This window comes from Triticum urartu, chromosome 5A, assembly GCF_056163025.1.
Source record: "Triticum urartu cultivar PI428250 chromosome 5A, HENAU_Tu73, whole genome shotgun sequence".
Lineage (NCBI taxonomy): Eukaryota > Viridiplantae > Streptophyta > Magnoliopsida > Poales > Poaceae > Triticum > Triticum urartu.
Genome location: NC_141877.1, coordinates 566,297,399 through 566,316,884, shown reverse-complemented (window position 1 = coordinate 566,316,884; position 19,486 = coordinate 566,297,399). Strand labels below are relative to the sequence as shown.

Below are 19,486 nucleotides of genomic sequence, written 5' to 3'. Positions count from 1 at the left end.
GGGTAGCGACGGGTCTCGGGTGAGGTGGTGTCAAGGTCTTGGATGCCGGGGTGACGGCCCTGGTGGTGGTTCCGCGATGTTCATGGATAGAGCTCGTGGCTTGGTGCTGCCCGGTTGCCACGGCCGTGTGAGTGGTGGCCGGGGTGAAAACCCGCTCTATCTTCGGACAGATCGACGATGCTCTATCTTCTTGAAGGCATCGTCGCGACTCTCATTGCTCGTCATATTGCTCCAGGGGAAAACTGTGCTCTTTAGATCGGGCGGCAGCGGCGCTCCAGTGTCGTCCCTTTTCTGAAGGCGCCGCCCTGGTGCCACGGTTCGTCATATGCGGCTTCACTTCTTCGCGGTCGTGTGTTCATGGCTGTAGTCCTCGGCTGCTCTTATAGTGCGAGGGATGGTGTTGTTACGTTCAGCGTCTATATATCATGTCTTGGATGTGTGTGCACGTGTGTTTTGAGGGCATACGTTTGTACTGGGTGCTGTTGATCGTTGCTTTATATATATAACGGAGCGAAAACAAAAGTTGTATAAGATTGATACTTCTATAAAATGTGTGATATAAGAAATGTTTATAATGCCTCGTGTATAAAACTATAAATAGTCCAAATCAATGAGAATCAATCACCTTTAGTTTTTGCTAATCACAGTATGCATTGGAGCCCACGGTTCGACATATGCGACTTCACTTTTTCACGATGGCGTGTTCACGGCTGTAGTCCTCGGGCGCTCTTGTAGTGTGAGGGATGATGTTGCTACGCTCAGCGTCTATGTATCATGTCTTGGATGTGTGTGGGCGTGTGTTTTGAGGGCGTGTGTTTGCACTAGGTGTTGTTGATCGTTACTTTATATATAAAATAAAGCGAAAGCAAAAGTTGTACGAGATTTATACTTCCATAAGATGTGTGATCCAAGGAATGTTTATAATACCTCGTGTATAAAACTATAAATAGTCCAAATTAATGAGAATCAATCCCCTTTAATTTTTGCTAATCACAATATGCATTAGAGCCCATAGATTGGACTTCACTTCTTTACGGTGGCGTATTCACGATTGTAGTCCTCGCATGCTCTTATAGCGTGAGGAATGATGTTGTTGCATTTAGCGTCTATGTATTATGTTTTGGATGTGTGTGCGCGTGTGTTTTGAGGGTGTGCATTTGTATTGGGTGTTGTTGATCGTTGTTTTATATATAAAACGGAGCAAAAGCAGAAATTGTACAAGATTGATACTTCAGTAAGACGTGTGATCCGAGGAATGTTTATAATGCCTCATGTATAAAACTATAAATAGTCCAAATCAATGAGAGGTGTTGATCGTTGCTTTAATATAAAACAAAGCTAAAGTAAAAGTTGTACAAGATTGATACTTCTATAAGATGTGTGATCCAAGCAATGTTTATAATGCCTCATGTATAAAACTATAAATAGTCCAAATCAATGAGAATCAATCACTTTATAGTTTTTGCTAATCACGGTATGCAGACACTCTTGGGTATTTTCTTGAGTGTTATTTGTAATGTGCCTTACCCTTTTTTTGCGGCAGAAAAAAAGGACGCCGACCGTGGGGATCGAACCCACGGCCACGTGGTTAAAAGCCACGCGCTCTACCACTGAGCTAGGTCGGCCTTCGGGTGAATATTCTGGATTAAAGTCTCATAGCTTTTTGTTTCCATATAGTTCAAGGAATGTGATGATGATGGAAGGCCTGGGGGTCGGTGTTCGGGTCAGCCTCCGCCTCTTTGGTGATGACGGTGATGTATTTCACACCATTGACGTGCACGGTGAGATCACCGCGCATAACCGGATCTTCGAGGATGATAGCGTGCTGCTCTTCCTCCGTTGGGAGGAGGAGAAGGTGCAGCTCAACCCCTCCGCTGGCGGCGATGGCAGTGTGCACCTGTGGCAGATGCAGCGGTATAATGTTACGGTGCCCATCAATCCACAGCCATTTCTTATGATTAAGGTGAGCTTGAAGGTGACTAGTCCGAGCAACGATGGGGCTACCAATGCCTTCGAAGGCGATGTTGAGTTCCCTCTTGACATGGCCCAACGTGTTTGGGCAATCCGCACAGAGCACGGTGAAGTTCAAGCCTGTATCTCGTTCAAGTCCGTATCTGCTAGAAATAAGAGTAAAAAATTGTCTTACCTTTGCGAGCTTTGCTTTGTTTAACAGGCTCTCTTTACGGTTATTGTTAACTGATGGGAGCTTTCTAGTATGTGGAAGTCATTATCACAATATAAAACAAAAAAGTTATCACTGATTTGTTTGCCAAAAAAGAAATGTGTTTAGCCTACTCAGTTTTAGAAATCCTACAAATCGAAGGAGGCCCTCGTGCGCTTCATTCTCTATGTGTACTGACACTGAATTTTCAGCGTTTTCCAACTATTATTGTGGAATCGTTCATTTCTGAAGAACAGCCAACTCTGCGTTCAACTAGAATACCAATCATTTGCTCGTCATCATACACCAGGCCTGGACATTTATCTGATGCGGTTAACACACCACATTTTCAGCTGCCTGGATATCAGCAACACTGAAGATGCAGGCATTGTTTTTCTTGAGGGCAAATGAGTTCTGCTAGGCCATAGGTTTTCACCTGCTTTTTTTGGCGGTGGTGTGTACTATAGCATACTGCCTCACACGGAAATAAACACTAACAGTTGAATTGTAACATGTAACGATGAACAAAATAGGTGTTGATCTTTTTTCGCGGAAGAAAATAGCTTTCGATATGCTCAGCTGATGATTTTCATGCCGTTCTGTACTGTGATGTCTATTTCCCTGTCAGGCACAATTTCTTGTGTGTTCTACCATTGAACTTCTGAAAGTTTGTTCATTACTTGGAAAGCTTATCATTGGTTCATTGTTGTGCTTGGGTAGAGTTGCTGTTGACATTTATCTGATAGGGTGAAGACGCCAAAACGGACTTCGCAAAGCGGATTAAGAATCATTAACTTCTGAAGGAACAGCGAGACAGAGCTGTATTACCTAGAACTCCAGCCATTGGTTGGTTGGTTCATTATCATACTCGGGCACCAGTTGTCACTGCCATTTATCTTAAGTTGGGGGCACCAAATTGCACTTCGCAAAGCGGATTAAGAATTGCAAAAATTAGTTGGATTGATAATTGCAGAAGACGGATTTATCTTCCTCGCCGTGACGCCGTTATGTGTATGTTCAACGAGGATTGTGAGATCAGCTGGTTTCCAAGATGACAAAATGAGGCATCAGTACATGTAGAACTTGTACTTTGCTGCAGTTTCCTTCCATCCACTCAAACACCCTGCTGCATTTCCTTGGTTTTTCCTGTGGTGTGTCGGACACGCTTTGGTGTGTTTTATTGTGTGTTCTCATACAGCCGTCGTTGACATTTATCTCAAGATGAGGACACCAAATTGGACTTCACAATGCGGAGTAAGAATTACACAAGAAAATTGTACAGGATCAATTGTTTGATCAGCTGTGGTGGTTTCTGGTACAAGTTTCGCAGGAACACGAATTCCCTTCCAAAGATGACAAATTTTTTGATCGAAGATCCTGCTACATGGACTGAGGAGGAGTGGAGGCGAGGATCATGTCGGGGACGGTCTCGAGCAGGTAGGTGAAGAGCCCGCCGAGCAGGAAGAGGAAGACGAAGGCGAGCCCGATCTTGGCCAGGTACACGGAGGCGCCCTTCTTCCTCAGCAGTTCCCTCTCGCGAGCCCCCTTCCCCTCGTCTCCGGGCGGTGGCGCGTGATGATGCGCGCCCGGCGCGTCCTGCTCGGTGACGGTCTGGAGCCGCCAGCCGCGGCCGTAGTCGGCGAGGGGCGCGGTGGGGCCGAAGCACACGGGCTCCTCCCCCTCCTTGGCCGCCTCCACGTGCAGCGCCGCCGGGGCGCCGGGGGCAAGCTTGCGGTTCACCGCGTGCAGCGCGTACCGGGCGGTCGTCCCCGCCGCGAACCGCCGCACCTCGCCGGAGCTCCTGCAGGTCACCTCCAAGAACTGCAGACCAATAATCGCTCAGAGAGAATTCTACAGTATTCAGACAGATATAATTGGATGCTTGTGCTCTGAGCGGTTTACCGGCGGGGGAGGTGGGTTGCCGGCGCCGTACTTGTGCACCGCCTCGTCAGCTCGCCGCTCCGTCGCCGGCTCGTCGGGTCCCGGCAGCTTGCTGGCCTCCGGATTCGCCATAGCCGCGGGTGTGCAGGAGCAGAGGAAAGCAGGTAGTGGTTGACTTGTAAATTCACGTGGGTAGGTTGTTTATACGTTCGGATCGGGCCGAGCAAGGCCCAGACTAAAACCGGGCCTCACAGGATCCACTGGGCTTGCATTTGGATCCCACCTGCTGCAAGGGCCGTACAGGCCCAGCTCGCGTGCGGTTACGACCCGCACGGGCCGGCGGCCGCAGCGGCGTTCGTTTGTCCCGATCGCGCGCGCTGCTCCTACGTGTCGTGTCAGAGTGAGCCAGTGACCGGCGTCGCTCCCCTCCCCGCCGGCAGCGATGGGCAAGGGCGGCGGCTGCGTGTTCAGCAAGGGCCAGCGCCTCCCGCTCCCCCCGCACCGCCGCGACCGCACATTCATCCCGGCCCCTGCCACCACCGCTTCGGAGCCGACCCCGGCCACCGCCGCGCCGGCGCCACGCCAGGTCCGTATCTACGTCGTCTTCTACTCCATGTACGGGCAGGTGCGGCGCCTGGCGCGGGCGGTGCAGCGCGGGGTGGGGTCCGTCCCGGGCGCGCTGGGGATCCTGCTGCGCGTGCCGGAGACCCTGCCGCGCGCCGTGCTGGCCAGGATGGGCGCGCTGGAGGCCGCCGCGGAGATGGACGCGGAGGGGATCCCCGTGGCGGACCCCGGCGGGCTCCCCGACGCCGACGGGTTCCTCTTCGGCTTCCCCGCGCGGTACGGCGCCATGGCCGCGCAGATGCAGGCCTTCTTCGACTCCACCGCGCCGCTCTGCCGCGGCCAGCGCCTCGCCGGCAAGCCCGCCGGCTTCTTCGTCAGCACCGGCACCCAGTGCGGCGGCCAGGAGACCACCGCGTAAGCCTTTCTTTCAGGCCACCGCCGCCAGATCGCGTGGTTTCGCCTCCGGCCAGCCGTAACCGTGTTCGTCCGTTCGTGTCTCCTCTGTCTGCAGGTGGACGGCGATCACGCAGCTGGCGCACCACGGCATGCTGTTCGTGCCCATCGGGTACACCTTCAGAGAGGGGATGTTCGAGATGGAGGAGCTCCGCGGGGGCTCGCCGTACGGCGCCGGGGTGTTTGCCGGCGACGGCTCCAGGCCGCCCAGCGAGCTGGAGCTGGCCCTCGCCGAGCACCACGGCAGGTACATGGCCACGCTGGTCAAGAGGATGGTGCACGGCGCCGATGCCTGATTCATCATCTAATAGAGATTCTACTTACAATCCTTTTGCCCTGTCGATGCTGCGCTGGGCACCATCGTTTTGTAGATAAACAGCATTGCTATTTAGCCTAGCCCCAGAATTCAGTTACAGATTACTCTGCAAACGCATGGAGTGTGTTGAATTTTCGTTAGACATCCCTGGGCGTAGCCATTATATGCACAGTTCAAATTACCCAAAACACAATAAACACCTTATATTATTCAATTTATTAAGCAAATCAATCTGTTTAGGGGACGTGGTTATTGCACATCGAAGTGACTCAATCAAGCATAAAAAAATACCCAAAAAATACCCACACAGATCACCGTGTAAGACATAAAAAAATACCCACACAGATCACCGTGTAAGACATAGGACTCGGATGTGGAATACTTACCGCGCATGTGCTTGGCAAAACTGACAGTAAAAAGTATCTCAGGCCTGCCGGAAGACAGCCTCACAAGTCACAACCCACAGCGCCTTTCACGTGGTTCACGCATAAAAACAAAGCTACTCCCTCACAAATGATCCGCCGCCGTTCACTCCTAAACAACTTCAAAAAAAATTGCAGATGCTGATAGTACAAAAGAATATGTCCGTGAAAAAGGTCAGGGGCCGCATCAACCCCAACAAATCTAATCCTGTTCGACCAACCTCATACAACACATGTCTGGCCTACTACTCTTTTTCGCATGGGTGGATATCCTAACACATCACAAACCTAACGAGCACTCATTTCCCACTCATGGAGCAATCTTAACCCAAAACCGACTCTTGTAGACCGAATGGCACCTCACTTCTTAGAAGGCGTACCATTTGCAATCTTTTGCTTGGAACCTGCTTGGGGATCCTTCGCTGTCTTGGATGAAGAAGCGCCATCTATGGCGATGTTCCCCAGCTCCGCAGCCATTGCATCTCTTTCATCATCTTTCTCTTTGCCTTTGTTCTCTGGAGCGCCATCAACTGGATTCTCAGCCGTGTCCGCCAGCGCTCTGGGCTGCCGTCGAAGGGGTCCAGCATCAAACCATGGGTGCTGAAGCAACTGAGCAGCTGTCGGACGCTTCTCGGGAACAAAATCAAGTATTGGGACGAGAAAGTCTGACATGGCAATGGCATCTATGTCGCTGAATTCATACTTCTCAACAAGCACCTTGCTGAGAGGCCAGAACCGCAAGCGACGGATGTGCCTCAAGTCCCCGTAACGATTGAAGTAGTCACGTGAATATCGGCCACCCAAGGCAATCTACAAAATGGAAATTCAATTTAGGATCTATCACAAAACTACGAACAATTATAGCATTTGCTTAAAAAGGAAAATGCAAACACCCTTACCTTTCGAGGCATCATTCCAAGTAGCTCCATCATCAGCGCAAGGTGATCCTGCTTCAAGTGGGAATTGCTCAGAATGAACTCCAAAAAGAGAGTAAGAGTAGACGATTTGATTAAAAAATAGCATGTCTTAGTCTACGCCTACTTATAATTTGTATCGTGTTTCCAACTAATTTTCATGGTCGACAATCATAAAGAGATTACTCAGAATACTTTTTCAAAGAGACCTTCACAAATGAGATTCCAAAGAGTTTGAGTAATATATATGTAGTGGAACTCAGCAGTTGAGTGCAGAATATGCAGCAGTCAATCGACTAGAACAAACAGCATAAAGGATTTAGTTTAAGCTCAACTCAAACAAATATAGTTTTCATCTTCTAGCTGTCCATATAATAGTACAATACACAAAGAAGCCAAACTGACTTTATTAAACATGTTGAAAATACCTTTAGCTTATCATGGTTAAATACCAAGATCCCAGTTCAGCCCACGGTGTGTAAAGTTAGCACAAATTCAAGAGGCGGTAGTATTTCACATAATTGTTTCCAGAAATTGCAAGGAAGAGCGAACGGTGACTATTTCATAATTAAAATGACAGCTTCATAACCAGATGGCTACTGACAGTTTGACACCATAGCATTGTCTGCTATTTAGTTCATTATATTTTCATAAAGTGCAGCTGGAATAAATGGATGTCTTAAAAAACTAAGAAACCAAAATTACTAAGTAAAAAAAACTGGGCCATGACTTGTGCTGTGCAGTCCCAGTAGCAACCAAACTGCATATACGTCTTTCAAGCCCAAGCCCAGCTATCATTAAAAGATTGGTGATGTTACGCTTAACTAAAACCAGAAGAGATATATAATAGCATGACAATAACAATGCAAGTTTAACTGTAATTATTAAATTTTTGCAACAAAAAAGAACCTGCTACAAGAGGCTCAGTTTTCAAATAACTTGGAGAAGTAAATGAAGGGTATGGAAGAAAAACTACAGTGATGGAATGTAGGTATCAGAGTCAGCTGTTGATCGCGATGACTACCTTTCTTAAGTTAAAATGGGGAATATCATTTAACAGGTGATAAACAGGGTAAAAATCCATAATGTTGAAAGTATGTTCTCAGTCGAAATCAAAGTGAGGAAATGAACAGAAATACCTCATCCCTGTCAAAGTTATCTCCACTATGCGGATCAAAGAGCACATCTCCTGAGGCAAGTTCAAAGCATATGCATGCAAAGGACCACAGGTCGGCAGATGTAGAGTACTTGGAGCCCAGAAGGACCTCGGGACATCTGTATTGCCTTGTCTGGATATCACTTGTGAACTGCTTGTACGTCCAACATGCATTTCCAAAGTCCACCAGCTTGCAGCTTAGTTCAGCTTCCATCGCCATTCTCTTCCTAGTCCCTTTGCTGCCCCGCCTAGGCCCCCCTCCTCTCTTCCTGTCCCCATCCTCGCTAGGACTGCCCTCATTTGCTGTACTCAGATCTCCCTTGTCATCTGATTCGTCCGTGTCAGCGGATGCCACTGCCCCATTGCCTTCTGAAGTTGAAGCAGCTACACGTTTGGCTTTCTTCCGGATCTTCTTCTTTTGGTTCCTGGTGAGGCCACTACTTACTGATGGTGCAGCAGGTGCCCTTGGAGGTGGCTCGATGGCCCTTGCAGCAGGGGGCACCAGTGGCACACCTGACTTCCGGGGATCCTTCGAGGGGTCAATGGTGGACACGAGCAATATATTCTCAGGCTTCAGGTCAGTGTGGATAATGGAAAGCTCGCGGTGGAGGTAGTCAAGGCCAATGAGCACATGCCGGCATATCTCCTTAACCATTGGAAGCGGAATACCACGATAGTCAGTGTACTTGATCAGGGTGAGCAAGTTATCACCAAGAAACTCAAACACCATGCAGACATGGCTCCCGTTGGGGCCCGAGTGCTTGAAGTGGTCAAGAAGCTTCACAACACAGCGGGAGTCTTCAGGGTCGCCATCGGCAATCTGCCTCAAGATCTTGATCTCATCCATGGCAGCCTCCGTGTAGTGCTGTGCACTCTTCTGCACCTTGAGGGCCACATACCTCTGCACACATAACCAACAGATTCAGAAACACTGGACAGCAGCAGCCTGAACCGAGAGGAGTAAACTCGCGCAGGGTGATAGGATTGAGGGATAGAACAGTAATAATGATAAATGGAGTTAGCATTCCTGCATATGCTCTGAGGCAAAAGAGCGAACAGTTGGTGGGCAGGCAAACCGCTGCATCCAGATCGATATTTTTCTTCCTAAATATCTTTGCGAATCCTACGGAGTGATCCAAACAGGGGATATCGAGGCGAAGGGGGTGGTCAGCACGTACGGAGTGGGCGGTGTCCCAGGCGAGCCAGACGGTGGAGAAGTGGCCCCAGCCGAGCTTGGACTGCACGACGTAGGCGCCCTGCTTGAAGGTGTCGCCGGGGCGGACGGCGTGGTAGCCGCCGCGGCGGTAGTCCTCCGTGCCCTCGTCCTCGGAGGTGTAGACGCTGCTGTCCCCGTCCCCGTCGGCGGCGGCCGCCGCCTCCGCCTCCTCCTCCGCGCGGCGCCGGCTCCCCGCCTCCTCCGCCCTGCGGCTTGCCGCCGGAGCCTCGGCCATCGCGGGCGAGGGCCGGATCTGGGCGCCGGGAGAGAGAGAGAGAGGCGGTGGCGCGCGGGGATTAGGGTTTCAGTCCCTTTTGCCGCGCCGCTTTCTGGTGGGGAGGCGGTGGCGCTCGTCCGTCTCGCTCCGCTGCTGGGCTGCCTCCCCTCCCCTACGACTGGACCGCCGTTTTATTATTTTTCTGCGGGTGCGGGGACGACCCGATTAACCCACTAATTATTATTTACCTAAAAGAATACGGCTAATTAATCCTTGACGTATTGTTTAATTATATGTATTTGAGAGGACAGACTAACTAATCTGTGGCCCCATGGATTTTTTGGAGAAACACACGCCGGGTACCTTCGTGAAATTGAGCTGATAAATAGTAAGACCGATAATGACATCATAGGCATCTTGCTAGACTGACAGAATATTTCACCTTTATGAAATAGACACATGTGTCAAATTTGAACGTGATCTCTGATGAACTGGGAGGACTAGGGGTATAATCCCCCAACCCTTCAATTTTTTTGGGTGAGAGATCGAACCTCCACTTGTTATTGGTTTCTGCTTTCTCCCTAGGGAAAGAGGATACGATACTTTTTGACACATGTGGTCACCCACGACTGTGGTTTCTGCTTTCTCCCTAGGGATACGATACTTTCTCCCTAGGGGAGCGGAATGGACGCATTTTTCGAAGGGCGACTGTGGTCGCCCACGAGCTATGGCAACAAATCTCGATGGAGATTGAGCTCTGAATGCGCTCTCCAGTGCAAAAGGATTGTCCGCCATATGGTGATTGTCCGTCCAGACAGCTAGCAACGTTCTCAATGGAGGTTGGGCTCTGGACCCTAACAAGGCAGTGGCGGAGCTTCAAACCCATTGTTGGGCGGGCTGGGCCGGCCAAACAGAGGGAAAACATCTTGTGGGTTGGTGTTCCAAGGCCCAGAAGTAAAAAAAAAACAGTGTACAAATTGCAGAAATCTGGATGGGCCACGGCCCATTCGGCCTTGCCGTGGCTCCGCCGGTGTAACCAGGATCCCTTAGGTCGTTCCTAGTTGCACCGGCGTTGTATGTGTATATTTGTGTGGTTTGATGGTCGCCCGACCTAAGCCATGGTGTGGGTCTCGTCAGTAACCATGGTCTCACGATGGCGCATTCTTTGTACATTCTTTTTTGTTTCCCTTCTAATGCGACTTGCCCACCTTCCCCTCTCCTGGCTCGTGCATAATAGGGTTGTCCGATCAGAACGATGAGACTAGGGACCACCTCACCGCTGGGTGTGTTTTCTCCGTAAGGTATGACATGTCATTCTCTCCCTGCGGCTTGAGACACATGGTTCCATTGCCGGACTCCACACCGTCGATTGGTGGTCGGAGTCTCGTGCACGAATCCCAAAGTCGCAACACAGAGGATTTGATTCTGCCGCGCTTCTTACGGTATCGATGCTTTGTAAGGAGCGGATAGGCGCATTTTTCAAAGGTCGATGGGGTCGCCCACGAGCTATGGCGACAAATCTCGGTGGAGATCGAGCTCTAGATGTGCTCTCCAGTGCAAAATGATTGTCCGCCATAGGGTGATTGTCCATCCAGACAGCTAGCAACGTTCTCAACGGAGGTTGGGCTCTCGACCCTAACTGGGATCCCTTAGGTCGTTGCTAGCTGCGCCGGTGTTGTCTGTGTATATTTGTGCGGTTTGATGGTCGCTCGACATAAGCCATCGTGTGGGTCTTGTCAGTACCCGCAGTCTCGCGACGGCGCATTCTTTATACATTCTCTTTTCTTCTCCTTCTAATGCATCGGCACACAAAGCTTTTGCGTGTTCGAAAAAAAAAACTTATTATTCATGTATCCAAATTAACACATAACAGTGACATGAATTATATCTTCCATTCAACGAGTTTCATTTTTGGACGTATTTAAATTCCGTCAGAATCGAACAAATAGCCAACCGATTAAGTTGTACTTATCCGGCAACATTGTATTCTTGCCAACTTGTGTTCGGTCAAAAAATCAGTACCCCGGTAATGAAAGTGGAAATGTCGCTGTCCAATTGACCGTATTCGATCCGCGACCTGTGAGCGTGCCATGGCAGGAAGGCGAGGCAAGCTGGGCCAGTGGCACTGTCGCGAAGGTAGCAGCTGTGTCCGCTGAAATAAGTGTCGTGATGATGAGGTGTGGTGCACCGGCTCCACTTGTAATTTATGAACCATCGATGCACTGCCAGCGAGAAAAAGGGAAACAAAATAAAAACAGTGCGCGTGTAGTGTAAGGGCATCTCCTCTAAGATGTCTACATTACGTTCGGACCGAGCTATTTGGACATAGTTTGTCTCTTTAATATAGATCCGTATTTGTCCGTCGATGTGTCCGTTTGTTCGAGTTTCTACAAACCGGACGCAAACTGGTGGAGATTTGCAGGCATCCGGACCACCGTTTGTCCACTCAAACCCTTCTTCGCGGACCACTTTCCTCCCTGCTCCCTCCTTCTCTGCATCCACATCCTCCTTGTCGGACGCCGCTGCTCTAGGCCGGTCCTGAGATTTTGGGGGCCTGATGTGAAATTATAACCTAGGGCCTTCTGAACATAAACATCAAAATTGTTTTCTAATTCTGCAGAAAATTGTTTTTGAATTTTTTTGGACCATCTACAATTGATTTATACTCCATGTACTACATTTCTTTACATCATTAGCATTGTCCTCTTTGTTTTTACTTTTTTGTGGCCATTTTTTTACTTTAATGCAGGTGCTTGAATTGATCCTCATTAATTCAAAACAATTAATTGTATGCTCTGCCCTAATAGTCAGCCTTGAAAAGCAAAAATTGTTTTTGGAGGCCGAGCTTCATGGAGGCCTCCAAATGTAAAATTCAAAATTCAAGAAAATTCATATTTTTACATTTCAAAAAATTCTGACAAAAATACATATATAGGTGAAGGCATAATGCACAATTGTGTAAATTTTTAGGATGAAATACGTTAAAATGAGGGCTGTGCAAAAAAGGGGAGGCTTTTTAACACATGATACCATTCATTCTCCCAGACCATGAATTTGTCTCTTTTTTGCAGGCCGCATTTCAACGAATTTCATCCTGAACTTTTACACACATACACCTCACATCCTTGTTTAGTTATACAATTTTTTCAGATTTTTTTAAACCAAAAATATTTGATTTTTTTTTCAAAAATTTGGCCGAGATCCAAGTCGCCCTACTCTTTGAAAAGGCCCACCATGTTAACGACTTCGCCCCAGTGGCAAGTGAGATCCGCCGCCGCTCGAGCAGCTCAGTAATCTGCCGTCGGGACTCCTGTGCAGGCCAGCGCCACGCGCGTGCAAGCGAGAGCAGGCCAATGGCGGCGGCGGCGAAAGGGGAGGTTAAGGCGACGGCAAGTCTGCGACGATGACCTGGATGCGGCGGCGAGGGGCATGTCTCCTTCCTTTCCCCGCACCTCCTCTCGGCGGCGCCCCACACATGTACGCAATTAGAGGCAAGCTGCCTCACCCCTAAAAACACAAGTTTCCTCCAAATTTATTACTCCAACATTCAAGCGCTCTTTAATCATCTATGGGATCTATACGTGATGAAATGTAATTCATGTCAAATCCAAATATTATGCCGCACAGCGAAGCACGCATCTTCCTTTATAAGTAAGTTATTTTGCCCGACTGCACTGACAACAGAGAAGCAAACCTCACTGAAAAACAAGTGCAGCATACCTGATCTGTTGAAAGTAATTGCAAGCTGAAAAACAACTACTCCTAGTAGGTTGCAGATTCCGAATTTTTATGCCATTTTTTCATAACGTGTTGAATAGTTTCATGGTTTGATGCTTCTTCAGTTGGGCTGCAAGGATGTGCCATCAGGAGCTACAGGGCTTGGAAACCAACAAAACAGCGCCAGAAGGAAAAAACTGCAGCACAACGCGCCATCAGGTTCTCGCCATCAGTTCAGAAAAATATGTCATGTACGTAGTACATTTTCCCATGTATAATCCTCTGGTGTTCATTTTTCTTCAGAAAAAATCATGACTGTTCACACCCTTTCGGGCAATGGGATAAATGAAATTTCACGCTCGATACACATGATATGCTCGTATTTCGGATGAACATTCACAGGAAGCATGGCTTATAATATAGAGTGCTGTATAAAACATTCACATTCCATATTTCATAACAACCATTACTGCAACTTTTCACAAGATAAGTTTGTCACCTCGTAATAATTTACTTCATCGAACATAAAGGAAATTTCACTCACCCTCCTCCGAAATGGTAGTCAGCTCAGAGAGGAAATGGTAAGGCTCCACTACAGGGCTGTGCTCATCATCACAGAAGAATGGCCTTGAAGGCACCTGCATGCTATCAACGCTCCCTTCGAGCATCTCTATGGCTTCGCTCATCTCTGGCCGATCGTGGGACTTCATCTGGATGCAACACAGACCAACAAGGCACAGCTTCCTCTCCAATTCATGCATCTCAGCAGATATCTCACCCGGTTCATGTTTAGTTAGGCGGTCATACACCCACGATGGGTAGAATGCCTGGCTTGAGTTTGCCGCGTTCGGGTCAGCGTTCCTGCGTCCTCCAGCCATCTCCAACAGCAGCATCCCGAAGCTGTAAACATCTGACTTGCTAGATATGATGCCAAAGCTCCGGGATACCATCTCAGGAGCTATGTACCCGATTGTTCCCCGTAGGGCGCTCAACGGCACAAAACTGTTGTCCCTTGGGTATAGCTTGGCAAGGCCAAAATCGGCAACTTTTGGGACAAAATTGGTGTCAAGAAGGATGTTGTGCGGCTTGATGTCAAAGTGTAGAATCTGCATGTCGCATCCTTGATGCAGGTAGTTGATTCCTCTAGCAATGCCCAAGGCAATTTCATTGAGCTTGTCCCAGGAGAAACTCTTCTCGGCCGAGAAGATGTACTTATCAAGAGAACCATGGGGCATATACTCGTAGACTAGCGCCCTCCTCATTTCCTCCGAGCAGAACCCGACCAGACGGACCACATTGACGTGGTGGATTCTGCCGATGGTGGAGACCTCACTGATGAAATCTTCTCCGTCGCAGCAGGATTTACCGTCCAGCATCTTGATGGCCACATGGACATCGCCTGGGAGCAGAATGCCCTTGTACACGGAGCCATAGCCTCCCTGACCTAGCTTGTCTCTGAAATGGCTTGTGACCGCGACAATATCTGTGTAAGCATACCTTGTTGGGCCGATCACTTGCTGCATTTGTAAGAACTTCTCGACCGCATCAATTGTGATTCTTGTTTTCCAATATTTGTGGGCCAGGAAGAACAGTACCACCAGGGGAGCAACCACGAACCTGCATACTCCTGCACATATAGAACAATTTTATGCGGGATTGCCAAGAAACTACTACCATGGCTAGTACTATGTGTAACTCTATCGGCGTACCAGCAATGAACTTCAACATCGCCGGGGAGTATACTATTGCAAAGCGTAGCGAGCTAAGGTGTTCATTGGAACGAATATTATCTGCTTCAAATGCGCAATACAGGATTTGAGAATCAAACGTAAGAATGGACACAAGCCATCGCACTAGAACATAATCCACAGACTCTCCAGGGCGTGAACTGCAATACAATGGAGAAAATGTAGAAAAGTCAGGGCATATATCTATGTTCAAAAACAGAAGCACGGTGTGCGTACGTATAGATCACAAACTCACCCAATCAGACCCTTCAGGCAGCCCCTGAAGCTCCCAGGCCTCCTCTCATAACTGAAAGGAAACAAAACAGGAAATCCTCCCCTGAGGGATCCTACCAGAGTTTCGTGGCTTGCGTTATCATATAGCATGCTCTGATCACCCAAGGCAGCCATGGCCAAGTACCCGCAAGAAGGCTTAAGCTTCTCAACATAATAAGAGTCGATCAGCACATAGACGAAAGAAGTGCTGGTGCTCAGACAAACCACCGGTTTGTAGTCACTACTGTTGGTGATCGCCCGTGAACAATTCACAAAGTTGGCCCATGTAACCACGGGGGGGATCAAATCGACCAGTCCATCAGGCCCCTGGAGACCATTTAGGTAGGGACGCTGGTCCCAGCGAGGAAGAGGGCAGCTGCTGCTCATGTCAAGGTTGGCGTCCACGACCCACATGTATGAACGTCCGTAGTTGATCTCGGTGACCAAGTATGTCCCTGTGTTGATCTGAATTGTAGCCCGGTCGCCGGCGCAAACCAGCTCGTATGACGGAGAACCGCACTTGGTTGGATCGCCTCGCAGGCGGAAAGGGTGGTGGACGTCCTGGAGATGGCCGCAAGAAAAAGGAGGGCAGGCGTACCTATCTTGTCGCCCCTCAACATCCATGGCAAGAACAGCGGCCAGAAAATGCAGCAGCAACCACCATGGAGGCATCGACGGATATCTGATCGATTGTTTAGCTCTTGTTTTGGCTTGGTTGAAGACTTTCCTTCCCTTATAGTTGGCTGGGAACAACCACAGTGTAGTGGAAAGGAGGGTGAAATGAAAACAAACACTGCACAAATGGGCGATGCTTGACATTAAGATTAAAAAAGAGCTGTAGAAAGACCTGGTAGAAGATGGTGAACGTCCACATCACTGCACCCATATGTCATTACAACGAAGATGTGCCATACATATGAAAACATCACTGCTGCCATATGTCATCACAAAGAAGATGTGCCATATATATATATACGATCCTTGTTGACTCATTCTAGTTCGTATCATCTGGCAGAGATGCTGGCATATGCTGCTGCGATTTGCCGAGGTAGTTGATACTTGATACTACATGTCAGTGTCAGGTCTGGGATTCTATTGTGGTGATGTAGTCTACAGAAGCTTGATCTACAAGACTACAGCGGCGCACAGCCAAACCCAAGTACTAGAAAACGATATGTACAGGGTGTTTGTATTGACTCATGGACCGGGGAAGTTCTTGCTCAGGCAAGCACAGCTTAGGCTACTGATTTTCCTCTTCTTCTAATGTCTTTGTAATCACAATACCAGGCTTACCTACATCCACCTCTGCAGCGCAGCAGGAGAAAGATGAGTGTATTTCTCGTCGCAGCCCTGGTGGCCTGCCTTGTCAGCCATGGAGCCGGCGCGGCCATGGCTTCGGCAGCTTGGGAGGACCAAGATTTCTTCAGAAACTGTCCGCCGTCTCGGTGCAGCAGAGATGGACCTCAGATCCGGTTCCCGCTCCAGCTCCTTGATTCCAGCAACACATCATCATCATCATCATCATCCTCACCCTGCGGCGCGACGACATGCGTGAAACTAGCATGCTCAGGCCAAGACACCATCATGCTTCACCCACTTCTTGGCCCATGCCGTGTCACCGCCATAAATTACACCGGTGCCTCCCTCAGCATCACCCCGCTTGCCTCCGCATGCACGATGATTCAGAAGCTCGTCTCGACAAGTTCACCACCGGCTGACGCCGGCTACCGCTGCGCGCCACACTACGCCGGAGCTGGAATGCTTGTAGGCTGCTCAAGGGAGTTCACGCCAAGCGGGATCACTCAGTGTCCTGTCTATGATGACAGAGGTGCTTTCTGTGCTTCTGCCTCGGCCGCCGCTGCCATCGCTGGCCCAATCTCCTGCCTTGACAACGCAACTCACTTCTCGTATTTGGTGGCAACTGATGCTTTCATGTATGATCTTCCATTGGACTGCAAGGTCATCTCAGATGCCAACATCCCAATATTTGGCATAGGATATTACGGCTCAGCATCCAAGCATGGTCTGGAAGAAGGAACCCTCCGTTATTACGACATAGCAGCTGACTGGAGTGAACAGGAGCCGTCATCCGTTGCCTATCAATGCCAAATATGCGAGTTGAATGAGCAACGCTGCGCCTTCGGCTCACAGAGGAATGAAACATTCTGCTTGTCTCAACCTCATAAAGGTATAATCAGTTTCTAACTTGACAAAACCGACACCAACCTATACTATCTTGTTAATTCCTAGTCTTGGTAGTTAAAATCACTGATAATTTCCTATTTAGATTGTACTCATAACTGTGCGGCATTTCGAGGAGTTCTGTTGTTAAATTATTTTGCATAACAGCATGACAAAACATTTGGGTAGCTAGCTTGAGCAAACATATTATAAGCCCGTGGAAATTCTCATCTGAATCTCAGATAACTAAGAAACAAAAATGGGGTCACATATTTTGAATCTTGGAGAAAAACTGTAGTCAAAAAGTAAATTTCGAAAAAACTAAGCAACTCTACTGTTCAGTATATCATGATAATTATGGTAATGACATGGGTTTATTTGATCAATTAGCGAGTGCCCGTGTCTTATGTGTAACGGTACACTGCTATAATTTTTAGCATTTTCATGATAATGCAGATCGACAAAAAAACACATTCGAGATAAAATATAAGCAATCTCTCAATTGTAAAATATTTACTTTAGAATTTCTTGTAACATATTCCTAGAACTTCAAGTTTATATGGTTACAGATGTGAGCCAACAAGTTATAAACGTTTTTGTTTCTATTTTCTCTCTCTTTTTTCCCTGTGCCAACTACATCCCTTCAAGTTTTTTACTTGCCTAGATTTAGGCTAAACCCATACAGAAAAAATAATAGGATTGTCGGGGGGTCGGAGTCAAAACTAGGATTCTTCACTTCTTCCTCTCATACAAAACTAAAACTATATCCTAACCCACCTGGCCATATAAAACATCTTACCTTTTATTTCCCAAGTTAATAGTTAATTTCCCTTCTACATATAAACAAATAACCAAATTGTATTCTCTTCTTTGCTGTTTGCAGGTTCACGTGTCAAAGTCATTGCAGGTACTGCTCCAATCGACACTTTACTTTTATTCAAAAAACAAAGGAAGAAAATACACTATTTATGTGCTAAGCATGAAGTAGTTACTAGTTACTCTCGCTCTTACCTTGTACCATCCCCATTACAATCACTAAAGTGATGGCTCCCAACCCTAATGAATATGTTGGTTTCCATGTATTCAGCTACATCATCGGTGGCCGCATTCGTTGTTCTTCTGTTGATGGTGGCCACTGCTCTTTATCTTTCACTGAAAACAAGATACAACGAAGAGATACACTTGAAAGTCGAAATGTTTCTCAAGACATATGATACATCAAAACCAACAAGGTACACTTTCTCCGAAATTAAAAAGATAACGAGACGCTTCAAGGATAAATTAGGACATGGTGGATATGGAAGCGTGTACAAAGGTGAGCTACCAAATGGGGTTCCTGTCGCCGTCAAGATGCTTGAGAACTCTAATGGAGAAGGGCAGGAATTCATCAATGAAGTTGCAACTATTGGGAGAATCCACCATACAAACATTGTCCGACTCCTTGGATTTTGCTCTGAAGGGACAAGAAGGGCTCTTATTTATGAATTCATGCCTAAAGATTCATTGGAGAAATATATATTCTCAGGTAATTCTATTATTTCTCAAGAACTCCTGGTACCGGACAAAATGCTAGATATTGCTTTAGGCATTGCTAGAGGAATGGAGTACTTACATCAAGGATGCAACCAACGCATCCTCCACTTCGACATCAAGCCTCACAATATCTTATTGGACTACAACTTCAACCCGAAGATCTTAGACTTCGGCCTTGCAAAATTGTGTACAAGGGATCAAAGCATCATCACGTTGACCGCGGGAAGAGGCACTATGGGCTACATCGCACCAGAGATTTACTCTAGGAACTTTGGTGGGATATCCTACAAGTCGGATGTTTACAGTTTTGGCATGTTGGTGTTAGAAATGGTAAGTGGACGGAGGAACTCAGACCCAAGTACCGAGAGCCAGAACCAGGAATACCTCCCGGAGTGGATCTACGAGAAAGTAATTACTGGAGAGGAACTGGTGCTTACTCTGGAAGTGACACCAGAAGGGAAAGAAAAGGCGAGACAGCTGGTAATCGTGGCACTTTGGTGTATTCAGTGGAACCCAAGAAGCCGGCCATCAATGACAAAGGTGGTAAATATGTTAACTGGAAGCTTACAGAATCTGCAGATGCCCCCTAAGCCATTTGTCCCATCTGAAGATTATCGCATGCCATAGACAAACATGGAGATATATATCACCATAGTCCATTGGTACTACATGGGACATAGTTGATTCATGTGTGTATTGCTCTTTACCGTACCACGGTTTCTAGCATGTATAAAAAATTTATTGCCAAGCCAACT

The 19,486-nt window shown here is 47.8% G+C and overlaps 5 protein-coding genes and 1 non-coding gene across 9 annotated transcripts; 2 read left to right on the top strand and 4 right to left on the bottom strand.

The window, feature by feature from the left end:
• Window positions 1-1,553: 1,553 nt before the first annotated feature.
• TRNAK-UUU (transfer RNA lysine (anticodon UUU)) lies at window positions 1,554-1,625 on the bottom strand. Its single transcript has one exon. It is a non-coding gene; the product is annotated as a tRNA-Lys (tRNA).
• A 1,758-nt stretch (window positions 1,626-3,383) lies between these two features.
• LOC125510606 (maltase-glucoamylase, intestinal protein) lies at window positions 3,384-4,233 on the bottom strand. Its single transcript, XM_048675832.2, has 2 exons — window positions 4,064-4,233; window positions 3,384-3,982 (listed from the first exon to the last, which is right to left on the bottom strand). Exons 1-2 carry the CDS (start codon window positions 4,172-4,174, stop codon window positions 3,542-3,544), a joined length of 552 nt encoding a protein of 183 aa, XP_048531789.2. The 5' UTR covers window positions 4,175-4,233; the 3' UTR covers window positions 3,384-3,541.
• A 152-nt stretch (window positions 4,234-4,385) lies between these two features.
• On the top strand, window positions 4,386-5,766 carry LOC125510605 (putative NAD(P)H dehydrogenase (quinone) FQR1-like 1). The gene is made up of 2 exons (XM_048675831.2): window positions 4,386-5,020; window positions 5,118-5,766. Exons 1-2 carry the CDS (start codon window positions 4,485-4,487, stop codon window positions 5,353-5,355), a joined length of 774 nt encoding a protein of 257 aa, XP_048531788.2. The 5' UTR covers window positions 4,386-4,484; the 3' UTR covers window positions 5,356-5,766.
• Window positions 5,767-5,902: 136 nt separating this feature from the next.
• LOC125510604 (uncharacterized) lies at window positions 5,903-9,481 on the bottom strand. Of its 2 annotated transcripts, none has more exons than XM_087521735.1 (4): window positions 9,046-9,481; window positions 7,851-8,768; window positions 6,697-6,747; window positions 5,903-6,607 (listed from the first exon to the last, which is right to left on the bottom strand). In XM_087521735.1, exons 1-4 carry the CDS (start codon window positions 9,316-9,318, stop codon window positions 6,158-6,160), a joined length of 1,692 nt encoding a protein of 563 aa, XP_087377861.1. In that variant the 5' UTR covers window positions 9,319-9,481; the 3' UTR covers window positions 5,903-6,157. The 2 variants fall into 2 exon arrangements, with proteins under 2 accessions (XP_087377861.1, XP_087377862.1); XM_087521736.1 differs by having other exon boundaries at window positions 6,697-6,744.
• Window positions 9,482-13,155: 3,674 nt separating this feature from the next.
• Window positions 13,156-19,358, top strand: LOC125510598 (rust resistance kinase Lr10-like). 2 transcript variants are annotated; one of them, XM_087521733.1, is made up of 5 exons: window positions 13,156-13,263; window positions 15,221-15,222; window positions 16,334-17,205; window positions 18,082-18,105; window positions 18,286-19,358. In XM_087521733.1, the coding sequence occupies exons 1-5, from the start codon at window positions 13,156-13,158 to the stop codon at window positions 19,356-19,358; spliced, it is 2,079 nt and encodes a 692-aa protein (XP_087377859.1). The 2 variants fall into 2 exon arrangements, with proteins under 2 accessions (XP_087377859.1, XP_048531779.2); XM_048675822.2 differs by lacking the exons at window positions 13,156-13,263; window positions 15,221-15,222 and having other exon boundaries at window positions 16,314-17,205.
• Window positions 13,520-15,739, bottom strand: LOC125505974 (rust resistance kinase Lr10-like). 2 transcript variants are annotated; one of them, XM_087521734.1, is made up of 3 exons: window positions 15,001-15,739; window positions 14,727-14,905; window positions 13,520-14,644 (listed from the first exon to the last, which is right to left on the bottom strand). In XM_087521734.1, exons 1-3 carry the CDS (start codon window positions 15,687-15,689, stop codon window positions 13,554-13,556), a joined length of 1,959 nt encoding a protein of 652 aa, XP_087377860.1. In that variant the 5' UTR covers window positions 15,690-15,739; the 3' UTR covers window positions 13,520-13,553. The 2 variants fall into 2 exon arrangements, with proteins under 2 accessions (XP_087377860.1, XP_048526825.1); XM_048670868.2 differs by having other exon boundaries at window positions 14,727-14,807; window positions 15,011-15,739.
• Window positions 19,359-19,486: the final 128 nt, after the last annotated feature.

Coding starts and splice junctions, on each gene's coding strand:
- LOC125505974 (XM_087521734.1), bottom strand. CDS start 15,689: ATGCCTCCATGGTGGTTGCTGCTGCATTTTCTGGCCGCTGTTCTTGCC. Junction 14,906..15,000: donor TGCCTGAAGGGTCTGATTGG/GTGAGTTTGTGA, acceptor ATTGTATTGCAG/TTCACGCCCTGGAGAGTCTG. Junction 14,645..14,726: donor GATGTTGAAGTTCATTGCTG/GTACGCCGATAG, acceptor CTATATGTGCAG/GAGTATGCAGGTTCGTGGTT.
- LOC125510606 (XM_048675832.2), bottom strand. CDS start 4,174: ATGGCGAATCCGGAGGCCAGCAAGCTGCCGGGACCCGACGAGCCGGCG. Junction 3,983..4,063: donor GCAACCCACCTCCCCCGCCG/GTAAACCGCTCA, acceptor ATTGGTCTGCAG/TTCTTGGAGGTGACCTGCAG.
- LOC125510605 (XM_048675831.2), top strand. CDS start 4,485: ATGGGCAAGGGCGGCGGCTGCGTGTTCAGCAAGGGCCAGCGCCTCCCG. Junction 5,021..5,117: donor GGCGGCCAGGAGACCACCGC/GTAAGCCTTTCT, acceptor CTCTGTCTGCAG/GTGGACGGCGATCACGCAGC.
- LOC125510598 (XM_087521733.1), top strand. CDS start 13,156: ATGTGCCATCAGGAGCTACAGGGCTTGGAAACCAACAAAACAGCGCCA. Junction 17,206..18,081: donor CTTGTCTCAACCTCATAAAG/GTATAATCAGTT, acceptor TGCTGTTTGCAG/GTTCACGTGTCAAAGTCATT. Junction 18,106..18,285: donor ACGTGTCAAAGTCATTGCAG/GTACTGCTCCAA, acceptor CCATGTATTCAG/CTACATCATCGGTGGCCGCA.
- LOC125510604 (XM_087521735.1), bottom strand. CDS start 9,318: ATGGCCGAGGCTCCGGCGGCAAGCCGCAGGGCGGAGGAGGCGGGGAGC. Junction 6,748..7,850: donor ATAACTTTGACAGGGATGAG/GTATTTCTGTTC, acceptor TCCCACTTGAAG/CAGGATCACCTTGCGCTGAT. Junction 6,608..6,696: donor TTGGAATGATGCCTCGAAAG/GTAAGGGTGTTT, acceptor TCCATTTTGTAG/ATTGCCTTGGGTGGCCGATA.